This window comes from Puma concolor, chromosome D2 (assembly GCF_028749965.1).
Source record: "Puma concolor isolate L17-30 chromosome D2, mPumCon1.1.hap2, whole genome shotgun sequence".
NCBI lineage: Eukaryota > Metazoa > Chordata > Mammalia > Carnivora > Felidae > Puma > Puma concolor.
This window is the reverse complement of record NC_141677.1, coordinates 71697201-71719096: the sequence shown is the minus strand read 5'-3', so window position 1 is coordinate 71719096 and position 21896 is coordinate 71697201. Positions and strand designations below refer to the sequence as shown.

Genomic DNA, 21896 nt, shown 5'->3' with positions numbered 1-21896 from the left:
CCCAGATGCACAGCCGTGGAGCCGGAGACTGCCCCCCCCCGCCAGTTTGGTTTCCCCCACCTCTGGGCTTGCCCCCAGAGACAGGAAGTGCACACCAGAACCCTAATGTTGTCACACACAGCTGTCAGGGTTCTGTGCAAATCTTCCACGCGCAGCACGGACCTCCTGCCCTGAATGTCCCTCTCCCCACGCGTGTGTGGAGATGGCTGAGGCATGGCAGGCTGGAGGGGCCCGGGGCCCCTCTTCAGCCCAGGAAACGTACCTGAAGAGTGATGGCACAAAGGAAGACCGATCTGGCTTAGCATCAACTGCATCTCTGCTTGCTGAGTCCCCAGCTGCCTGCTCCACGCCACAGCCCTGATCGTCTGCCATCTGGAAGGAAGACAAAAAACCAGAACCTTGGTATCTAGCGCATCACTGGCCTCATGATCCTTTTAAGTAGCACTCATTAGATGATACAGGTTTTTTTTCTAAGATTTTTCTTTAATTTTATTTATTTAGTTTGAGAGATACAGAGAAAGCGTGAGCCAGGGAGGGGCAGAGAGAGAGAGAGGAAATCCCAAGCAGGCTCTCCACTGTCGGCGCAGAGCCCAAGGCAGGGCTCGAACTCACAAAACTGTGGGATCGTGACCTGAGCCAAGATCAAGAGTCAGAGGCTTAACCAAATGAGCCACCCAGGCGCCCCTAGGTGTTGAGGTTTTTGATTAAGCCTGGAGATGAGCAGTCTTGCATGTTTAGGCTCCAGGGCTCCTGCACCAACCATTCATTAAATGCTCCAGTGCCAACTCTATTTGAAGCATTGTTCCAGAGAGGGGGGAGGCAGCAGCAAAGAGAACAGAAGCTGTGCCCTCAGGGAGCTTCTAATCTGGCGTCCCTGATTTTGTTAAAGGATCCCCCAGTAAGAGAAGCTGTGGAAGGTCTGTAACAGGAAACTCCCCCTTCATTCCTGACAGGTGACAAGGTGCTCAAGCTTTGCCTGGCATCGCTTGAACCCCGTTCGAAAACATTAGCAACCTGCAAAAAGCAAACGCTCTCTGTGTCAGACGGTTTTCGGCGGGTCTACCAAAATAGATAGATTTCCATCGTATTATTTTCCTCTTCCAGAATCTTCAAGAGATCCCTATGATCCAACAGTTCAAATCTAAACCCACCTCCTTGGGTTTTTTTTTTTTTTAATTTTTTTTTTCAACGTTTTTTATTTATTTTTGGGACAGAGAGAGACAGAGCATGAACGGGGGAGAGGCAGAGAGAGAGGGAGACACAGAATCGGAAACAGGCTCCAGGCTCTGAGCCATCAGCCCAGAGCCCGACGCGGGGCTCGAACTCACGGACCGCGAGATCGTGACCTGGCTGAAGTCGGACGCTTAACCGACTGCGCCACCCAGGCGCCCCCACCTCCTTGGGTTTTAAGACCCTTTATTGATCTAGTATTGGAGTTGGCAAACTCCGGCCCACCGCTTGTTTTTGTAAATAAAGTTTTATTGTTAATACAGGCATACCCATGCCTGTTGAGCAATTGTGACAGAGACCATATGGCCTGAAAAGCCTAAAATATTTACTACCTGGCTCTTTATTTTAAAAAAGTGGGATCTCTTACCAACCTGCTACTCCCTCTACTTTTAAGACGTGAAACCAACAATAAGAATAGAAACTGACTTATTATTTGCTTGTGCTAATTGCTTTGTAAGCGTTATCTTATTTAATACTCTCAACAATGCTGTCGGACCATTCCTATGATCACTGCTTTTTGACAGATGAGGAAGGTGAGGTTAGAAAAAGGTAGATAGCTTGTCCCAGGTTATATAACGAGTAAAGAGCAGGACTTGGATCTGAAGCCAGCAGCATGCACCCCACCCAGAGCACACCCCCCGTTACCATCATACCATGCAGCCTCCCAGCATCCTTAAACATATTATGCTCATTTCAGGTTCTGTTGGGGCTCATAGTTCTCTCTTTCTGGAAGTCACCACTCATACATCTGCTGGACATGACACTTTTGTCCAGCGGGCTAATAATCAATCTTCAGAATTCAGCTTAAATGGCACCTCCAAAGGGAGGTCCTCCTTGATTACACCTATCTCATCAGCTCCCCCCACCCCTGTTCTCTTTGTCTTTTTTTTTTCATTTTCACTCTGCTTATTTGTAGCTCAAACACAACAATTCTAAGTTCATCACGGCAGAAGCGCCCAACACCCAAAAGGTGCCTACGAAAGAAGTATTAACTGAACGGAAAGCTGGAAGAAACAAATGTCCCAAGGGAAGAGAATCTGCTAAAAGTGATTTGGCCGGTTAGAAGAGAGTTTTAGTAGAGCCTGTACTAAAGCCGTTTTTCCTACATCCAGTCCTGTTTCCTTCCCCGTGAAGGGCTCGGCTTTCAGTAACAAAGGAAACCCTCTCCAGAGTCTAATGTCTGCTGGTCTCAATCTCTGAGCAATTGCACAGAGTGGGTGCGCAGATGCAGGTCTGCATTTCTGTTAGGCTCGCCCAGGGATGTTTTCTCTCAGTCAGAAAACAAGAAGGCATCCACTGGACACAACACACTGTGCCCCAGAGCACAAGTAACGACTTCTGGAGGTGGGGAGAAGGAACCCAGCTTGAGGGGAGGGAGGCATCCAAGATGGCAGAGTGTTGACCCAGTGGCTGTGAGGAGTTCTGAGTAGCATTATCACGTCCCCTTGCAGCTTACCTGAGGGGTGAGCTGGGCAGTAAGGAGAGAATGGAGACGGAGGGAGGGTCCCACACGAGCTCTCTACCATGACTGTGGGAAGTCTCAACACCTCATCAACCCTCCACCATCACCAGCAACGGGCATTGTGTGTTCAGCGGGGGGGCGGTTAGAGCGTTCAGATTAGGGTGCAAAATGTTTCTTGAAAACAGAGATGACCCCATTCCCAAAGGAGATAAGCAGGAATCCAGGCACGCAGAAACGCTCGATAATTTTCTCTCCTCTCCTTTACATAGACTTAGTTACTTTTCAGTGTGGATTGTTGTTAGCAAAGCACAGAAATACTTTTTAAAGTTAGCAAGTTAAAGTTATACAAGAGCCATCAGAAGAAGACACTACCTTCAACATGTGGTAATTAAGCCTTGAGCCTTTTGCTAATGCTAGTCTTTAAGGCTGAATCTAGGATGTATCATGATAAAACAACGTGACCAATTTTTTTTTTTAAAAAAAGGACAAACCTAAGCAAAACAGCTCCTAAGAAAGCCAGACTTTTGCTCTGATGGTGTTGGGGGTGCTGGGAAGAGCTGGGCAGCTCCTCCTCGAATACTTACTGGGAGCCTAACGCACCAGGCCGTGTGCTAGGAGCTGGGGACACTGCTGTGAGCAAACTGACCTGGTGCTGCCTTGATGGGGGACAAACTTTGATAAAAGGAGGGCACAAATGTCAAGCTGCGATTGTAGTGAGTGCCTTGCGGACCAACAATCTGTGGCCATCCCGGGGGACCCGACTGGGCCTCAGAGGAATTCGGGAAGGTTCTCAGGGGAGGAGATATCTGACCTGAGGTCTGAGAAGGGGAAGCCCAGAGGGTACAAGGCCGGGGGGTGCTGCAGGCAGAGGGGAACGGCACACTCAGTAAACCCTTGACCTATTCCGTCAAAGCAGGGGTGCGGCTTAAACTGCCTGTCCTTCCCAGCCACGTGGAGGGGACTTTGGACTTGACTACAGAGACATAAAATTCAGGCTTATGTCTATGGATCAGCCGTGGGAGGCCTCCCAGAGTCTTCCCTCCAAACATCAGGCCAGAAGGGTCTTCAGCCTGAAACCTACAGCATCTTGCTGGGTTGATGCTGAACGCTGCGCAGAGGGTCAGGAAACATTCAACGACTGTCTTACTCCTATGAGGCTAGGCTTGATTTCTGGGTGAACTCAAGTTCACCCAGAATAAGGGTGCTGACCAAGTGAGGTGCCTAATCCTGGCCACATCATTTCAGTCAGGCCAAGGCTTGGATTTCCAGAGCCTACCCAAGAAAATCCAGGCCTATCTCACCCCTGCTGTGCCTGGAGAGGGCAGGCCTACTGTTATTTTCTTGTGTTCATCCCCTTTGTAAGGGCTCAGGCCGTAGCCCCCGAAGGAGGAAATAACCTGTAGGTAAACAAAGGACAGGGCCACGTAGCCTGCCAGAGCAAGAGTTCAGGCGAAATGGCCTAGAAATGACCCACACAGAATAGCCCACAAGCGATTTTACTGCCCCATAAACGCTAAACTTGAGTACAACGGTGAACGGTAGCAAGGTGACCTGCAGCCTGCCTTTTTTTCACTTCCTCAAGAGACCTTCAAGAGCTCAGTACCAGGGGCCCCAGCCAGGACGACGGTAGCTCCAACGCACTGAGCTCCGACGGAGGGGCTGTGCACCTGTCACCTCCTTACAGCCTGGCAGCAACCGTCAGCCCGCGGTCACCACCGATCCCATTTAACAGACAGGCGCAGGGAGGACCGAGGCCCACAGCCGACAAACAGGGACGCGGGGACTGGCGCCCAGGGCCGTCAGACACCCGAGCGCTCACTGCCAGCCTTGCGAGAGCTCGATCCCCTCCTTCGCGTCTCAATCCACGCCCCCTTTTTCCAAATCCCGAACAGCCCGAACTGCCCGGCAGTCCCAGCTGGTTAGCGGGGAAGGGAGGGCGCGCTGAGCCGAGCCAGCGATGCCGGAGGGGGGCGGGGGGCGCGAGGGCCCTTTCTTTTCCCAAAGTTTCGTTGCGGGCCGGCTGGGGGAATGAGAGGAGGAGCACGGCCAGGTGGGAGGGCGGTTGTGGAGGGAGGGAAGGAGCGCACGCTGACGGGAGGGGCGCAAGCGGGGGCGGGGGCGGAAGTTACCAGGCCCCGGCGCGGCGGGCGGCGGGGCGGCCAGCGCTGGCGTCCGTCGCGGTCCCTCGGCGCTGAGGGTCTGAGGCCGCCCAGACGAAAACGAAAGTAAAAGCCCCGGCGTGGCAGGGGGCGGAGTCGCGCGGGGCAGCCCCGGGCAGGCCGGACCGCGGGCGACGCCTGCTGCTCGCGCGGCCGGCGCGCACGGCCCCTGGAGGGCGCCCTCTGCAAAACTGGGGGCCGGGTCCGCACGCTGTCCGCGTTCACCGCCCGGGGGAAAGGCGCCCGTGCAAAGTTGGCCGCGCACCCCTAGAACTTGCCGGATAAAGTTTGCAAGCAGCTCTGCGATCCCGACGCCGCGCTCACAGTCCCCGGGAGCGCACCTTCTGCACCCCCGGCGCGCTCCAAGGGACCCGGGAGCGCGCTCGGCAAACGGGGAGCGCACGGAACCGCAGCCGCACACCCTGAAGAGCGCGCCCCGCGGCCTTCGCGGCGCTCGAGGGTCGGGCGCTCTCCAGGGTTTCTCCCCTCCTGCCGCTGCTGTCCCCCGTCTGCACCTCCCTTCGGGTCTCCGCACCGGTTCGGGGACCCGGTTCCCACAGCCAGAGGGCTCTTCCGCAGCCAGGCCCCCGACCCCAGTCCGTGCTGGTGGCCCGGGGATTGGGTGCCGGGCGCCCGCAGCAGCTGGAGCTACCCTCTCCCGGGCGGGGCTCCTGGGACCAGCCCTGGGGTCGCCGATGGGCTTCTACTCGCTGGGGCGTCTCGGTTCGCGCGGGGGGCGGTAGGACCCGAACTCCGCTCTGTCGTCGTGGACGAGCTCCGTCTCCTAACTCGGAGAACTGGTCTGAAGTTAGTGCCAGAATCTGTCCTGCTCGATTTACTGAGCGCCCCCAAGTGTCAGCCACTGGGGATGTGGCCGTGACTTAGTCGAACGTGGGAGGGACCGTGCGCTCTCCCGGATCCCACCTCACTCCTGCCCCTGCGCCCCGCACACGTGCGCGGATGCACACGCGCAACACACACATGGCGTCTTCACCCTTGGGCTCCAGCCGGCGCCTCCTATGCCTCTGTCTCCAAGCCCGCTCAGGGAAGCGACTAATTAACGGGTCACACTGAGGTGTGAATGTATGAGAAGTTACACTTCTATCTGTGCCAGAAATAATTGCTTTTGAAGAACTTTCAACCACCTTGAGTGAAAGGAAACCGTCGTGGCGTGAGATCAGGCAAGGACCACATCTTGTCGTTTTGTTTGCTGGCTTTACCCTGGGCCCGAGACTAAAGTAACCGTCTAGAATCTCACCAGGTAAGGACGCTTTCTTGGTCTAGGACGGACTGGCTCCAGGTAAGTGTCAGGGCATGGCTGTAATTTACTAACTGCTGCAAAAATCCCGAATTCCCGAATGTTTTAAGCAGTCACCCTGTTTCCAATATGGCTGTGTTATATAGGCTGGAAATTTGTGCCCACGGCCCCCATGGTCGAATGTTGGAACTCGATGCTCAGCGTGATGGTTTTAGGAGTTGGGTATGATTTTGGGAAGTGCTTAAGTCTTGAGGGTGGAGCCCTTGTGAGTGGGATTAGTGCCCTTATAAAAAAGGCCTGACAGAGCTTTCTAGCCACTTCCACCCGGTGAGGACACAGACGGAAGTTGCAGACTGCATCCCCAAAGAGGGGGTCTCGGGAGAACCCCATCATGCCGGCACCGTGATCTTGGACTTCTAGCCTCCAGGACCGGGTGAAATAAGTTCCTGCTGTTTCTAAGCTATTCAGTCTGTAGTATGTTGTTACAGCAGCCCAAACAGGCTAAGGCAGTTATATATAACTGCCTTATATATAAGGACGTTATATATAACATCCATGTTTCTAAAATGTTGGGGATAAACTAACTCCTTGTAGACACTAAGATAATTTGCTGTTTTAAAGGAATTCGGTTGTGAATCCTTTGAGAAATGAAAACTACCAGTAAGGAAAATTGGTTGCTTTCTAATTTAATTTATAAATTTAAGTTTTTTGCAGGTTATTCTGGAGATAGAGTGAAACACATTGTTAGATTTGGAAGGGACCTTAACTACTCCCTCTGCTCATTTTATAGGTAAAGAATCTGAGGCTCAGAGGAGTTTTCCACACCCTTCCTAGCGGCAGAACCAGGATCAGGTTAAACCTAGAAAAATAATGAATTTTCCATCCTCAAGAAGTCTCTACCGTAAGTTATATCATGCAAATGTATATTTGTATTGCACGTAGGAATTCATTGCTGGCTAAGAAAGATGGTTTGAAGGAAAACTTTCTTTTTTCAGTTCTTTAGTGTGGGCTGGCATGGGGAACCCCGAAGATATTGCTCTGAGGCTGGATTTTCCCAGTATTAACAAGTAAAATCGTGGAGATATGGAAGAGAAGAAATAATTTTGAACTTTTCCCTCTATAATAGTTTTACTGAGACTTTAGATCCAAGTGACATTCTAACTGTATTTCTTGTGTCTCTCCAGCCTTGGCCCATGCCATTGTCTTCTGCTTCCTTTCCATACTCACATGATTAGCATGTAAGTCTTCCTCCTCCTTCCAGAAAAGTCCCCAAACTCCATTACTCAAATGGTTTCCCCAGGGCTAGACTCCTGGGTGCTCCTGGACTGGCCCCTTCGGCCCTTCCCTCTGGCCCTCTCCTCTTGCCCTGGTGAGCTCCTTAACCTCCCCCTCATCCTGCTGAGCACAGGACCCCCAAAGGATGCCACCAGTGATGTTTCTCTAATTCTTCACAGCACAGCTCAGGCCAGGCTATGACTTTATACAGGACTCCATTGAAGGATATCCCTTGTTTAACAGAAATGCCCAGAAATGTCTTAAGAGTCACAAGCCCAAACCCAAACTCTGGTTGAGGCACCGGCAGCCTCCTTCAATGGGGGGTGGTGGAGGGGAAGAATGGGAAACTCTGGGCTTAGGCAGAATTCCCTGAAAGGGGGAATTCGTGTTGAACCTATTATCAGTTAATTGTCTCTCAGCTCCGCATTCACCCTTTTTGTCTGTTCCGTAAAAATTAACCTGGGCCCTTTATGTAGTTTTCCTTGCTTCCCTCCCCCTGCCATGTTATGCTTTGCCTGTAGGGGGTGCTGGACAGAGATTACAAGAGGAAAACCAGTATCTCTGGTGTGCTCCTGGAAAATCAGGCTCTTACAGAGGCTTCTCGGGTTTCTGTGGCGCACCCAGCTTCCCTGGTGCCCAGCTACTGCTCTGCCTACCAGCCGGCAGCATCCAACAATCCTGGCACTCCCTCACATGGTTTTGAGATACCTCCCTATGAACCTAGAGAGTCGATTTCCAGGAATTTCTAGGGGCCAGATTTCTAGCAAGTTCTACCAGCACGGCATGACAGTGACTTCTCTGTCATCTAGTGAGTCACAGCCACACTCTCTTCAGCAACATTTGGATCTCAGCCCCGGGGTGAGGAGAAGGTGGGGAGGACTGTCTGTCTCAGCTCAAAGCAGGGGTAGCGGCTTGTTACGTTGTTATGTTACGTCACGTTACTTTACGTGTTATAGGCCGTGCGCTGTGGTAATTAGCTCAGAATCATGTATTTGACTTTATTGGCTCTTCTTTCTGTGGCTCACTCACACCCTCACTCCTGCCTTGTGGAACCACTCCCCAAATGAACTACCAAGTCCTCACCTCAAGATCTGATTTTGGGAGAACATAAACTAAGGTAGACATGCACCCCCCAGCGAGGGAGGGACAATTCCAATCTAAGCAAAGTGACAGGGACAGAACGAAGGGTCAGGAGCTTTCTCCTCCCTCTGAATTTGTCATCTCCCTGTAATTTCAAAACCGTTTCACATCCATGGCCCTGGGGGACACTGGAAATGACTCAGAGCTAGGAAGAATGACCTCATCTTCTGGATGACAGAAGCAAGGTACAAAAAGATCTTGACCTGCTGAAGCAACGGGGCTTCCATCAACAGGACGAAATTGAAGAGATAAACAAGTGCTCCGTTTAAGTTCATAAAGAAAGTCAGTTATCCACAGACTGAACATGATAGCAATTCATTTGAAACGAAATGCGGGGTTTTTCACTGATCACAATGTCCCTATGAGTCAGGACTTCAAAAAAAACAAAACAAAACAAAACAAAAGAAAGAAACATGGGGCAGTGTTGGCAAAAGCATCCAAATCGAGGACCCAGAAGATTCTCCATGGCCTGGCCCTGGCTCGCCACAACCAAGCCCAAGTCTCGGACTCTCTGGTGATTGGACGGCATGTAGGACACCTCTCAGGAGCCACTTTATTTATTTATTTGTTTATTTACTTATTTATTTAGTGTTTATTTTTGAGAGGAGGGGAAAGGCAGAGAGAGAGAGAGAGAGAGAGAGAGAGAGAGAGGGAGACAGAGGATCCAAAGCTGGTTGGTACCAACAGCAGAGAGCCGGATTCAGGGCTCGAACTCATGAATGGTGAAATCATGGCCTGAGCCGGAGTCAGACATTCAACCAGCTGAGCCGCCCAGGTGCCCCAGGAGCCACTTTAGATCCACACAGCCTCACCTGTCTCAGGACCTCTGCCTGCTTGGGTTGGTCCAGCCTCAGCACTGGCAAGTAGCTCTGTGTGGGCTCTGGCCATCTTCATGGGGGCACGACCAACAGTGTCTTTGGCCTTCTGTTGTCTTTGCTCTTTTCCCCTGTCGCTGTTGAAGCATAAGATGCTGGGGGACGCCACGGGCATATACACAGCATGGACGCGTAGGGAAGTTAACACCCAGTGGGACTCCCACCAATGGGAGACAAGCGCCAAGAGGTATATTCTTCCCCCTTCCTTCCTGTAGCAGATGTTCCTGATTAGAAGTTGTTTATGTAGCCTCTTGGAAGATGGCGATCGAGCTGTCCAGTGCACCTCATATCAGGCAGTGGCTCCTTTGAGAGTGAACCTTCATATTGACCCCCTCCCCAACTGCACCACCATTTCCCGCCTCTTTTCTTCTCCCTGGCACTACCTTTCTAAATAAAGTCCTTGGACATAAGCCTTTGCCTCCTGTTCTGTTTTGCGGGGAACCCAGGCTAAGACACGTCTGAACGTATCCCGAAGGCCACACGAGTGTCGTGTGCTCCTTGGCTACGGCTTGGATGGGTGGCTTAGGTAGTCACTGTGGCAAGGTGGGGGGAGGGCTCTACCGGAAGTGAGCAGGGTGGGATGGACAAAGGAGCGACCGCCCACAGTGCCTGTCAAGCAGAGGGGAGCCCTGTGGATCTCGCTCCAGCAGTGAGCGGTCACCGGAGTTCCTTAAGGTGTCCGATTCTAGTTCACTGGGCTTGTTCTCCTCGTGACTTCCGATCCCTAATAAATGCCTTTTAGAAGCAGAGGTAAAGGTACAAATCCAATTCAACGTCTTCATTCTGGTAATTGTTTTCACAAGGGCGACCTCGAACCGCAGCGGCTAGGTCACCCCTTAGAGAAGTGGTAAGTGGCTTTTAACTTACGTGGAATCTGACTGTAATTCTTCATCCCTCTGAGTCCTTTCTCAGTGATTACTGGGGCTTGCACCCAGCCGCCCAGGAAAAGCTTGAGAAGCCTGTTAAAGAGCAGAATGTTCTGGGAACACTTCAAGTCCTGCACCAACTTTCAGCGTGGGAGCCTTCCGGAGCCTGGGGTCCCTGCTCGGGGTCCCCTTCCTGCTGAGAGAGCAGTCTTGGGCCCTGCTATCTATCTGTGGGAACCCTGGACTGCAGCCCCTCCTTTGTGTCGTGTGAATGCTGCTTTGTGCTTTTTCCCCACTTGCTTTACCTACTCCCCCTTCCCAGCTCAGTACTTAACTGAACATCTTTTCTGTGTCAGGCCTTGTTCCAGGCACTAGGGAAAGAAATGACAAGAACCAGGGATCCTGTTTTGAAGGAACTTGTATTTTGATGGAGGAGGCAGATACTTTTATTTTATTCTGTTTTATTATTTATTTATTTTCAAAACGTTTTCTTTATTTTTGAAAGAGAGAGCGTGAGCGGGGGGAGGGGCCGGGGGAGGGGGGCGGGCAGAGTATCCGAAGCGGGCTCTGTGCTGATAGCTGCGAGCCCGATGTGGGGCTAGAACTCAGGAACCGTGAGATCATGACCTGAGCCGAAGTCGGATGCTCAACCCACTGAGCCACTCGGGTGCCCCGGAGACAGAAAATTTTAAAATGCAGAGATTCTGATACTCAAGATGTCCAGTGGTGGTTAACTTCGATGAAGAACATAAAGCAGGGTAAGGGCCATAGAAAGTGGTCAGGTGAGGGGTGGAAACAGGTGAGGTGCCATCTTTTGGAAGCTGTTTCTAGAAGGTCTGTTTTCAGGTGACATGGAGGTGAACACTGAAGGTGACGGAGGGGCTTCGTGAAGCCAGGAAGAGAGGGTTCGTCTTTAAGCTGCCCCACTTCAGGCCTGGGAAGGAAGAGAATAAACAGACCTTCTTGGAATGATCTAGGATAACGTACAGAGACCAAAACACTGAGAGGTCTAGTGTGTTCTTATCCTAATCAGTTTTCAGCCTCACTGTTGTGAACATCTTTTTTATTTTTATTTTTTTAGATTTTTTTAAAAAGTTTATTTTTGAGAGAGAGAGAGAGAGATTGAGAGAGCGTGCACAAGTGAGGGAGGGGCAGAGAGAAGGAGACACAGAATCCGAAGCAGGCTTCAGGCTCTGAGCTGTCAGCAGAGGGCCCAACGCGGGGCTAGAACCCAAGAATCGTGAAATCATGACCTGAGCCAAAGTCGGACCTCACTGACTAAGCCAGCCAGGCGCCCTATTATAAACATTTTTAATAGATAAAGCTAAAATTCAGATACAGTGTTTACCCCTCCCATGGAGTGAATCAAGCCTGTTTTGTTTCTTATATTTTTGGGAGCTGGCCTCTCTGCTTTAGTCACAGGCCTCATAGAGCAAGCTTTTCTAATTTGATCATTGGATGAGTGTGTGGCCTATCTCTTTGTATTCTTTTCTTGGGTTATGATCACAGTTAGTGTTAAACTACTACATGCTGCCTAATCACACACGAGGATTTGGTCACCCACATAAACATGATGCTGTTGTGAGTTCATTTTTCTATTTAGAGAAGCACGTCAGCTAGAAATACCTCCAGCTCATTTCCCAGACGCATGCGTGCTCAGCCAGTCGCCAAAATAGCCCCTTAAGTAAGTGGCAGCTTTAAAAACCATCCAGCTGCTGACTTCAAACCAGAAGGTCAGCAAAGGAAAGTGGAAGTTGGATTTTGAATGAGCAAGGTGTCCACAAGGTTTTGACGGTGGTCAGGATTTTGGGAGACTTGAACAGCTAGCCTGGGACTGTTCCTTGGATTTCTTGCCTGTTGCCTCTTTTTGTCTGCTCTCTCTGGACATCACGATGAATGTGCAAGCTTGTTCTAGGTGTGGGTATGGAGTTTATCCTGCTGAGAAGATCAGTTGTCTAGATCAGGTCAGTAGACATGTTTTGGCCTGCGGAAATAAATTTACCAATACGGGAAATTTATCTTCTCACGTATGGATGTGTGGTTGTTTTTGAACCATCCAAAAAATGTATTTCTCACCTTTCTTCAGTTCTACCCATTTCTACCTGTCTTCTGTGTTGCCTTGAAAAGGTTATTCATTTATTTAACGTTGTATTTGTGTGTATGTGTACATGTGTGCTTATCACCATATTATCTCTAAAGATGAGTTTTTACCTGGAAATGTACAAGAATCCTGAGTCTGGGGAAAAAAAAGGTATTTCTGCTAAATCTTTTCTGTACGATTTCTAGATATGGCATAAAGCGTGTTTTCACTGTGAAGTTTGCAAGATGATGCTATCGGTTAATAACTTTGTGAGTCACCAGAAAAAGCCGTACTGTCACGCGTAAGTGTTTGATGCCCTGCCCCACCACCTCTCGGGTTTTGTTTATTTTTTAATGAGGAGCCAACCAGAGCTTCAAATCACATAGTCCAGAGTTAAATCCAAAAATCATCTTCCCCAAGGTTTTCATTTACATAGAATCATTGACGAGCCCTAAGGCAGGATTTTATGCAAAGGACAGAAAGTTGAAAATTTCAAATTTCTTACAGTAAAATGGTAAATCTATCCACTGTAACCACATATCGAATTATTAAATACTGTGCAAAACAGTGTAATTACCACAGATATACCTATAAAGCTTTAATTTTTTTCTTTTAAATAATTCCAGAATCCATTTCTGGTTTTTTTTTTCAGAAAATTTTTAAGTGGTCATTTTCTAGTTGAAATTTTTGTACGTTCTATATATTGAATTTATTTGATTTAATTTTTCTTTCTTTAAGGCCTTGCTTGGAAAATCGTGAACTTAATTATTAAGTTGTATATTTATGAATGTAAAAAACGACTACCTTTAAGAATAGTCACTCAATCATCTTGGGTAAAATACATTTCTAATTCTGGTTTATATATATTTTTTCTAGCCATAACCCCAAGAACAACACTTTCACAAGTGTCTATCATACTCCATTAAATCTAAATATGAGGAAGACTCCAGAAGCCATCCATGGGGTAAGTTACTTAATTTTGAATTTCAAAATAGCCTTTAAAGAAACTTTTTTAATTAACTCAGGTTTTTAAGTGTCTGTGTCGACATTGAACCTGCTCATTTTCTTCACTTACATGTGCAAAGCGCATTTAAGTAACAAGTGTTGCTATTTGCCTTACACACTATAGGGGCCAATACCCAAGATAATCTAGCCTGAATATCCAAGGTATATGTAATCTTTCTCTGTCTGCCAGTCTGTTCACACTGATGATGGTTTACCCGATAGGCCCTGTACGCACTAGGTGCCTAATATGTAAAATGAAGTTTATAGAGTTGGAAAATATTATAAGAGCCTTTCCTTATTTTTTCCCCTGATTATTTTGGTATAGAAAATTAGGGGCGCCTGGGTGACTCAGTCAGTTGAGCATCAGACTCTTGATTTTGGCTCAGGTCATGATCTCACCATTCGTCATATCGAGCCCAGTGTTGGGATCTGCACTGACATTGCAGAGCCTTCTTGGGATCCTCTCTCTCTCTCTCTCTCTCTCTCTCTCTCTCTCTGCCCTTCCCCCACTCATGCTCTCTCGCTCTCTCTTTCTCAAAATAAATGGATACATAAATTAATAAAAAGAAAAAAAATTAAAAAAGAAAACCGTAAACTTCTAACTCCACACTCTTAAATCTTTCTAGATTCAGTAGTTCTTAACAATTACTAGCAGCCTCTCTTTCCCCCTGGGATAGCGGCAGGTCAAAGAGGCTTTGATTTGGAAGCCATGTTTGCATAGACATGCATAGACAAGCCGTGTTGATAAGCCAACCTCTTTTGAGAAACCAACAATGGGGTTTTGTCAGAGAGCCGGCTATTGACCGGACGCTCGCGTTTATTAAAACGATGACTCATTTAACTTCTTTCCCCCTGCCCCACAGAAGTTGCTCTGCGGGATGGAGCTGGCAACTTTCTAAAATTAGAAACTTGCACATGAGGGGGAAGACTGTCTGTGATCTGCCCTCCGCATGTCCCCTCAGCTCATACTGCCTCTCCTGCCTGGGCAGGCTCCCCTTCTCCACAGGAAGACCTGTGTTAGATGGAACCTCCCCGATGCCCACTGCCACGTGGCTTATTTCACTAAATGCTTTGCACTGATTGTGAGCTTATTTCTTAGCAGGCTTAGATAACATTTACTCCACAGTCATTTAATTCATTTAGTACACGCCACAATCTGACAAAGTAAGTACGATGATCATCCCCTTCTGCTGAGGAACCTGAGGTGCAGAGTGGCTCACACATGCCTGATCTCGAAGAATTCGCAAGCAATCCTAGATGGCCGAGAGGGTTAATTCTCGGAGGATCTTGTTTTCATCTCCTCATGGCTCAGGGCAGCTCCACAAAACTACAGTAAATACAGAGCGTTGCTCCTACTGAAACAGTGCCACGCATTCTTCTAGGCTCTTTATCCATCTTACCTTGTTTTTTTGTTTTGTTTTGTTTTTTTCACAAGAATCCCCTGTAATATTATCATCTTGCAGCCGGGGAGGCTGAGGCTCAGAGAGGTTGAGTAACTTGGGCGGTTTTACCCAGCTAGTTGAGTGGGTACAAATCCGGGTCTGTCTGACTTTAGAACCCGTATCTTAAACAGCTCCATTGGCCTAGCGTTGCGTACCTAGAGGGGAGCAAACTGTCCGGAAGGAAGAAGGGACTTGTTTATGTTTACAAACGTCCAGGCGTTTCTGAAGTTGCATAGCAGAGTGCGGCAGACTAAATGCAAGGAGAAGTGGTTACACATCAGATGGCTTTTTGTACGTATTGCACTGTCTACAGAAAGAACCGTGATATCTTTATTTTTCCACACGGCGCTGGCTCTTAACTGGCACGTCCCTGCCTTACAATCCCACCACAGGTCACACAGTATTACCTTTCTTTGAGGCGGAGGTGGATTCATTTTGTTTTAACTGTGTGTGACAGGACGGATCTGAAGGGAGATTATCGCTGGTTCGGTTTCCAGGCACAGGCAGGACGGCTGTGAACTTCCCAGGATGCCCGTGTGTGCGCGTTCGTTTACATCTGTGCGAATATGTGTGTCTGTGTATAAAGATGTATGTGTGCGTGTGGGGAGTGTATATACGTGTGTCTGTATGTGTGAATCGTGCACGGGCATACACACGCGTGTATGTGATGCGTGTGTACACATATGTGCGTGTACGTGTATGTGTGTGCCTATGTGTATGTGTGAGCGGTGTGTGTGTGTGCATGTGTACGTCTCTGTATATCTGCGTGTTTATGGTGTGTGTGTGCGCGTGCATATGTGCACATGCGCGTGTGCGTGTGTGTGTGTGTGTGTGTGTGTGTGTGTGTGTGTTATGCCCAGTAATTGCCTGCTGAGGTCACTTTCTCCTGCTTCCCCACCAGCAAAAATTTCAGAGGGACGGCAGCAGTGTCCCTTCTGGGCCCTGGATCTTATAGCCACCTTGGGAAGTGGGATGGATTACTTTCTTACCCTCTTGCATCTTTGAGAGACTTTGCCCACTGAATAAAAACCAAATTCGTTGTACATGTGCTAAAAGAAAAAAAAGAACAAAAGGGGTGCTGGGGTGATGGTGATGAAGGAGGAAAGTAAAGATTTTGAATAGGCATTTGGAGCAGGTTGACATTTTTGTGCTTCCTAAATATCTCCCTTTTAAAAATAAATAAATAAACGTTTGAGACACCATTTCCTGTTTGGCAGGCGTGAATGGGATTTTTAGGAGAATAAAACATCTAGATTCTCTTTTATTCAGAGAGTAGACTTTAGCTCTTAATGCTTCCTTACCTCACTAGTGACACCTATGGCCTTTTTCCTCTTCCTACTTCCTTAGAATGATCTGGAATCTCATGAAAAGTCTCCAGAGAAGCAGGCACTCCCCGGTGATGGATTTGTCCTGTGGGTGGAGGACGGCAGATAAGGCTTTCTGTCTATCTTGGTCACACGATTCTGATTCCTTATGTCAGTGGCTCTCAAGGAGGGCAGTTTTACCCCTCGGGGGACATTTGTGATGTCTGTGGACCGTTTAGAGTGTCACAACTGTCAGAGAAGGGTACTGTTGGCATCCGATGGGTAAGGAGCAGGTATGCCACTAACCATCCTGCAATGCACAAGGCAGTCCCCGCAAAAAAGAGATACCTGGCCCCAGATACCAGTAGCGCTGCTATGCGGAACCCCTGCCTTACATTCACGGGATGTTTGTGGTAGTTTCTCAAAATCCAGGGAAGAAACAGGGAAAATGCTCTCAATTTATATATTTACAGATACACGTATTGGAGCTGCACTCACTAGGCAGTAGCAAGCCTAGAAAGTCCATGAAAGAAAGTGCTCTTAATATGGAAATGGAATTCCCACCTTCTAAACCTGGCTCTGATTACCCATTGAATGATTTTAGTAAGGTCATTTCTTTCCTTTCCGTTTCTTTCTTCAGCTGCAAAATTAATGATTTACACTTCAGCTTGTTAAAATTGCAGATTTCTGGGCCCCCTTTAGACGTCATAAATTACGATATCTGGGTTTGGACCTAAGATCTTTCGAGTTTTCCTTTTATGGTTAGTCCTGCTTAGGTTCTCCGTAAGAAATCTTTGCCCCTCCCGAGGCTGTGAAGATACTGTTGAGACGTCGGTTCTGCCCAAGGTGATCTACATGTTCAGTGCAATCCCAATCGAAATCCTGGTGGTTTTTGTAGAAAAAAAGGATTTTTTTTGACGAAAGGATTCTAAAAATTGACCTGAACGCACAAAGGTTCTAGAATAGCCGAGAAATCCTGAAGAACAAAATCGAAGAACTTCAGCCACGAGATTTCAAGACTTACTACAAAAGTAGTTGTAATCAACTTGGTGTAGTATTGGCATAAGAAGAGACAGACTAGCAGAATACAATCCAAGGTCCAGAAATAGGGCTGCACATACATGGTCACTTGAATTTATAACGAACATACCACTGGAAGTCAGTGTAGCAAGGACAACCTTTTTTTCTTTTTTAAAGTTTATTTTGAGAGACGAAGGGCACACACGCGAGAGCCGGGTAGGGGCAGAGAGAGGATCCCAAGCAGGCTCTGCACTGTCAGCTGCAGAGCCCAATTTGGGGCTGGATCTCATGAACTGTGAGATCATGACCGGAGCCGAGATCAAGAGCCCGACGCCTAACCGACTGAGCCAGGTGCCCTGAGGACGATCTTTTAATAAAAGGCCATGGGATTATTTGGATATTTGTGTGGAAAAAAAATGAACCTGGGTACCTACTTCACACCCATACACAAAAATTAACTTCAGGTGTATTATAGGTCAAGCTCAAGATAACAAAGGTAAAACGATAAAGCGTAGGAGAACATGTACACGAATCTGGGGAGCCAACGTTTTAACAAGCTCCCCGGGTGACTGTTGCACAGACTGAAGTTAAGAGCCACTAGTCTCGTGTCTAGTGTTTCTGATGTTACTCTAACCTGCATACTTGGTGTTGTGTGAGACGTTCATAGGGACTTGCAGTCTTTTTAATTGCACTGCTAAATAGGGCTTTGCACACGACAGGTGCTCTGCACAAGCCACCTGGCTGGTGGCACAGGTGAAGCCACAGTGATACAGTGCGTGTTGCCATCCACTTATGCTGCTTTGTGGGCGAGATTTAGCGAAATCCCTCCGACTTAACTACAGATTTCTTATTTTCCTTCTCTTCTCTGATGAAAACATTACCGCGTTACTGACAACGTCTTCATTGTGCAGGTGGACGACCAGGATGATAGTGAACGGTTTAAATCGGTTTTTCACTGGGACATGAAATCCAGGGATGGGGCAGATGCAGCTAACAGGCAACCCCTGGTGAATGAGGTGAGAGAAGAGGTATGAAGGGGTCTGGAAGAAGGGAAAAGAACGGCACGCTCTGCGAATGAGATGCATTATTATTATTTCTGAATGTTTATTTAATTTTGAGAGAGAGCATGTATGTGTGTGCACGCGCTGGGGAGGGGCAGAGAGAGAGGGAGAGAGAGAATCCCAGGCAGGCTACGCACGGTCAGCATGGAGCCCAACGTGGGGCCTGATCCCATGAACTGGGAGATCATGATCTGAGTGGAAATCAAGAGTCGGACACTTAACTCACTGGGCCACCCAGGCGCCCTGAGATGCACCTTTATTTTTACTTCTAGAGGAATTGATTAGGCTTTCGTTCACCCAGTTTGTGATTGCAGCTGTCTACAGAGGACATCCATCAACAGGCCATGGGGTCATCTCTACCATATCTGCTCCCAGTCCAAACTCACTAGTCAGTTTGTTGCTTCCAACCACGGTGTTTCTGTCCCTGGGAACAACCACCCAGGCTGGAAACCACGGCTGCCCTTTCTCCCTCTGATACGCCACTCAGCTCCACCCTTTCCCTGCATTTCACTCTCCCTGCTCTGATCCACATCATCTCCTGTCGAGTGACATTGGTCACACATCACTTTTTGGGTAGCCCTAACTTACCCTTCCTACCACCTGAGAATTTATGCTCACTCTCTATGGAGAGTCTTCTTTCAAAATTCCTCAGCAATTTACTTTTTAAAACAAGTTTTAATGTTTATTTATTTTTGAGAGAGAGAGACAGAGACAGAGCATGAGCATGGGAGGGGCAGAGAGAGAGAGAGGGAGACACAGAATCCGAAGCAGGCTCCAGGCTCTGAACTGTCAGCGCAGAACCCGACTCAGGGCTCGAACTCACGAACTGCAAGATCATGACCTGAGCTGAAGTCGAATGCTTAAACGACTCAGCCACCCAGGTGCCCCTCAGCCATTTACTTTTAATTATACATGTGATACTTGCATTTTCCTTGTTGCAAAAAAAAATCCAACGTACAAATTAATGCCTTGTTCACCATCACCAGTCAGTCCCTCTGTAGACGTACCTGTTGTTCACAGTCTTGTGGGTATTCTTTCAGACTTTACTCATTTACAAACATGTAATTCATTTCTTAGTACTTCCATTTGGATATGACTACTGCCACTTATTGGGGGATCTCTAATGAATTATTTAACCATTCTTTGGCTTTCTCCTTTATAAGTTGAACTTCTGTCTTTCCAGATCTCCGGTTTGCCCCACATCCAGCCCACTTGGTTCCCCATTTCTTCCCCACAATTCCAATCAGATTCACCTCCTCATGGTCTTTCATACGAAGCCTGTCATTGCCTTCATGCTTTTGTTCCTGGTAGTCTCCACCCTAGGAATTTATTCAACAAATACTTACTGAGTCAATTATGTGCCAGGCACTGTTCTAGGCTGTTAGAACAGTTCTAGGCTGTTCATCAGTGAACAAAACTGATGAAAATCCCAACCTTCTAGAATGGTTGTCCGTCTTCCTCTCTTTGCCCCTGTTAACTGGCCTCAGCCTTGAAGGTTCAGCTCAGATTCCATCTTCCTGCCAAGAGTGGGGCCCATCTCATGTAGGTCGCTTCTTAAAACCTTGTGTTTATCACCAATATGGTACATTTAAGCACACAAACATTTTCTAATCGCTACCTATTTTGTATGTTGGTTTTATCTCCCTAGATAGGCCACAGATGTCTTACATAAAGAACTGTCTTCCCTTTTTTTTTTGCTTTTCTGTTCCCAATATTAATTGCTTATCCCGAGATCAGGCACATGACAGGTACTAGGTTTTTGCAGCATGTCTGAATAATGCTGGCTAATCTCACATTGCCCCTCCATAGTGACTCCCCACTGCTCAATCTGGGTACAAAGATGAGCAAAGAAATGTTAAGTTATATTTAGAACCCTTCTATGATATAAGTGAATCTGAGGAAGTTCAACTTTTTAGGATATTAGGTTATTTTCTAGGTGAGAAAAGTGAACATTTTTGTTAGCTGAGACCCACCATATGCCAATAGGAATTTATAGCCTTTAGAGAATTTCTCTTATGTTAACAGTGTATGTGAGCATGCTGGGAGGATGGGGTAGGTCTCACCAACCAATGTGTAGGGTGTGTGCTTATGCATTTGTGTGTTTCCTTTATAGAGAGGCTACTGGACCGGATATGGGGAAGGGAGTGGTTGGTGCCCAGGAGCTCTGCCAGATCCTGAAATCGTAAGGATGGTTGAGGCCCGAAAGTCTCTTGGTGAGGTAAGGGCCCTAGACATTACTCTAGCAATTAGTTTGATCGTTTCTTTATCTTAAGATTGTGGTAGACAGACTACTGACCCCTCCCCCAGAGGTTACCATGTGCCAATCCCTGGAACTGTGTATCTGTTACCTTATATGGCCAAGGGGACTTTGCAGATGTGACTAAGCTAAAGATCTTGAGATAGGAAGATTGCCCTAGATTATTAGGGTGGACCCAGTGTAACCACAAGGGTCCCTATAAGGAGGGAAGCGAAAGGGTCAGAATCAGAGAGGGGTCAGATAACAGAAGGGTCAGATAACAGAAGCAGAGGTCAAAGCCATGTGGAGCCACACATGAAGGGTGCAAGTGGCCTCTAGAAGCTGGAAAAGGTAAAGAAATGGAGTCTCCTCTAAAGCCTTCAGGACAGACCAGCCCTGATCACCCGTTTTGGACTTCTGCCCCCCACCCAACACTGTAAGAGAGATTTCAGTAGATTTTCATGTAGAAAAGGCAACGTTGGCCCAGATGATGCAAGTCCTTAATGATTTGCACACTTCTAGTCCCTCCACACACCCAGGGCACTTTGAAGAAAGTGCCTTTGTAGAAACCACTTTGGAAACTATCGTTAGTCTTTGGTGACTCAGCCTTCAGCAGATAGAAAGAAAACAGAAACACAAATGCTGTGGTGCCCGATGTCATTAGGAAGGCTAATCATCGGAAGTACTCAAAAAGTTAGAAGGGAAAACTAACGTTTTGTTGTCGATGCCATGGAACTAATTCTCGTAGACAAGTTACGGAAGAGTCTCCCGCACGTTAACCGCTGCATTAGCATACCAGCCATTGGGTCAAAGGGGTTGTGTCCTCTTTGGGTCCCCTTGGGTTGTATCAGGTTCCATAGAATTCGATGTAAGCATTGAAGGGGAAGCCCCTTGACCTGGGAAACGTGATTTCTTCAGTGTTGACAGTGTTACTCAAATCGCCAACGGAATGACACCTTCAGGTTTACTGCAGGTGATCGAAGTGTTTTTCAACTACCTTATAAATCCAGCAGCATTGGTTCTGATGGTGCTTTCAATGGCAGTTTTACTTGTTCTCACCTCATATCATTCTGAATCTCGTGCTGACATTGGTTCTGACCAGCAGGAATATGCAGAAGACTATGAGCAACAGAGGGGCAAGGGGAGTTTCCCAGCCATGATCACGCCTGCCTATCAAAGAGCCAAGAAAGCCAACCAGCTGGCCAGCCAAGTGAGTGCCCTAGTGCTGGTTCACCATAGGTTATGCTAATTTTTGTCACCAGTGAGCCTCTGGGATTCAGGTAAAAACCACTAAGAGAGTGCTTATGGACAGTAGGTGTCATTAGTGCGGTATTATGGAGACAGCTGCGTCCTCATCTTTTCCTTGCCCGTTGTCTTCTGTGCCTTGATTGGGCCACATTGGCCAAATGGAGAATAGACCAGGTTGCCTACCCAAAGACTGGACCGAACAATTTCTCGAGGTCGCTTTAGCGTTTCAGATACT

The 21896-nt window shown here is 47.9% G+C and overlaps 2 protein-coding genes and 1 long non-coding RNA gene across 11 annotated transcripts in view; 2 read left to right on the top strand and 1 right to left on the bottom strand.

The window, feature by feature from the left end:
* Positions 1 to 5646, bottom strand: part of CASP7 (caspase 7) — a 30837-nt gene extending 25191 nt beyond the window's left edge. The window contains exons 1-2 of one of the 3 annotated variants that reach the window (XM_086680925.1): positions 5504 to 5646; positions 263 to 372 (exon numbers count right to left, since the gene is read on the bottom strand). In XM_086680925.1, coding sequence (XP_086537051.1) covers positions 263 to 372 — 110 coding nt within the window. In that variant the 5' untranslated portion in view covers positions 5504 to 5646. Of the gene's footprint in view, positions 1 to 262; positions 373 to 4785; positions 4955 to 5503 lie in introns of those variants that run through there. The other 2 variants (XM_025917944.2, XM_086680926.1) reach the window with 2 other exon arrangements.
* Positions 5647 to 5763: 117 nt separating this feature from the next.
* Positions 5764 to 9809, top strand: LOC147576176 (uncharacterized). The gene is made up of 2 exons (XR_015241840.1): positions 5764 to 6112; positions 6900 to 9809. It is a non-coding gene; the product is annotated as an uncharacterized LOC147576176 (long non-coding RNA).
* Positions 9810 to 11966: 2157 nt separating this feature from the next.
* Positions 11967 to 21896, top strand: part of NRAP (nebulin related anchoring protein) — a 71030-nt gene continuing 61100 nt past the window's right edge. For 3 of the 7 annotated variants that reach the window (XM_086680916.1, XM_086680918.1, XM_086680912.1), the window contains exons 1-6: positions 11967 to 12229; positions 12552 to 12646; positions 13222 to 13309; positions 18028 to 18144; positions 20291 to 20395; positions 21516 to 21623. In XM_086680916.1, coding sequence (XP_086537042.1) covers positions 12158 to 12229; positions 12552 to 12646; positions 13222 to 13309; positions 18028 to 18144; positions 20291 to 20395; positions 21516 to 21623 — 585 coding nt within the window. In that variant the 5' untranslated portion in view covers positions 11967 to 12157. The remainder of the gene's footprint in view (positions 12230 to 12551; positions 12647 to 13221; positions 13310 to 18027; positions 18145 to 20290; positions 20396 to 21515; positions 21624 to 21896) is intronic. The other 4 variants (XM_086680917.1, XM_086680915.1, XM_086680914.1 and 1 more) reach the window with 3 other exon arrangements.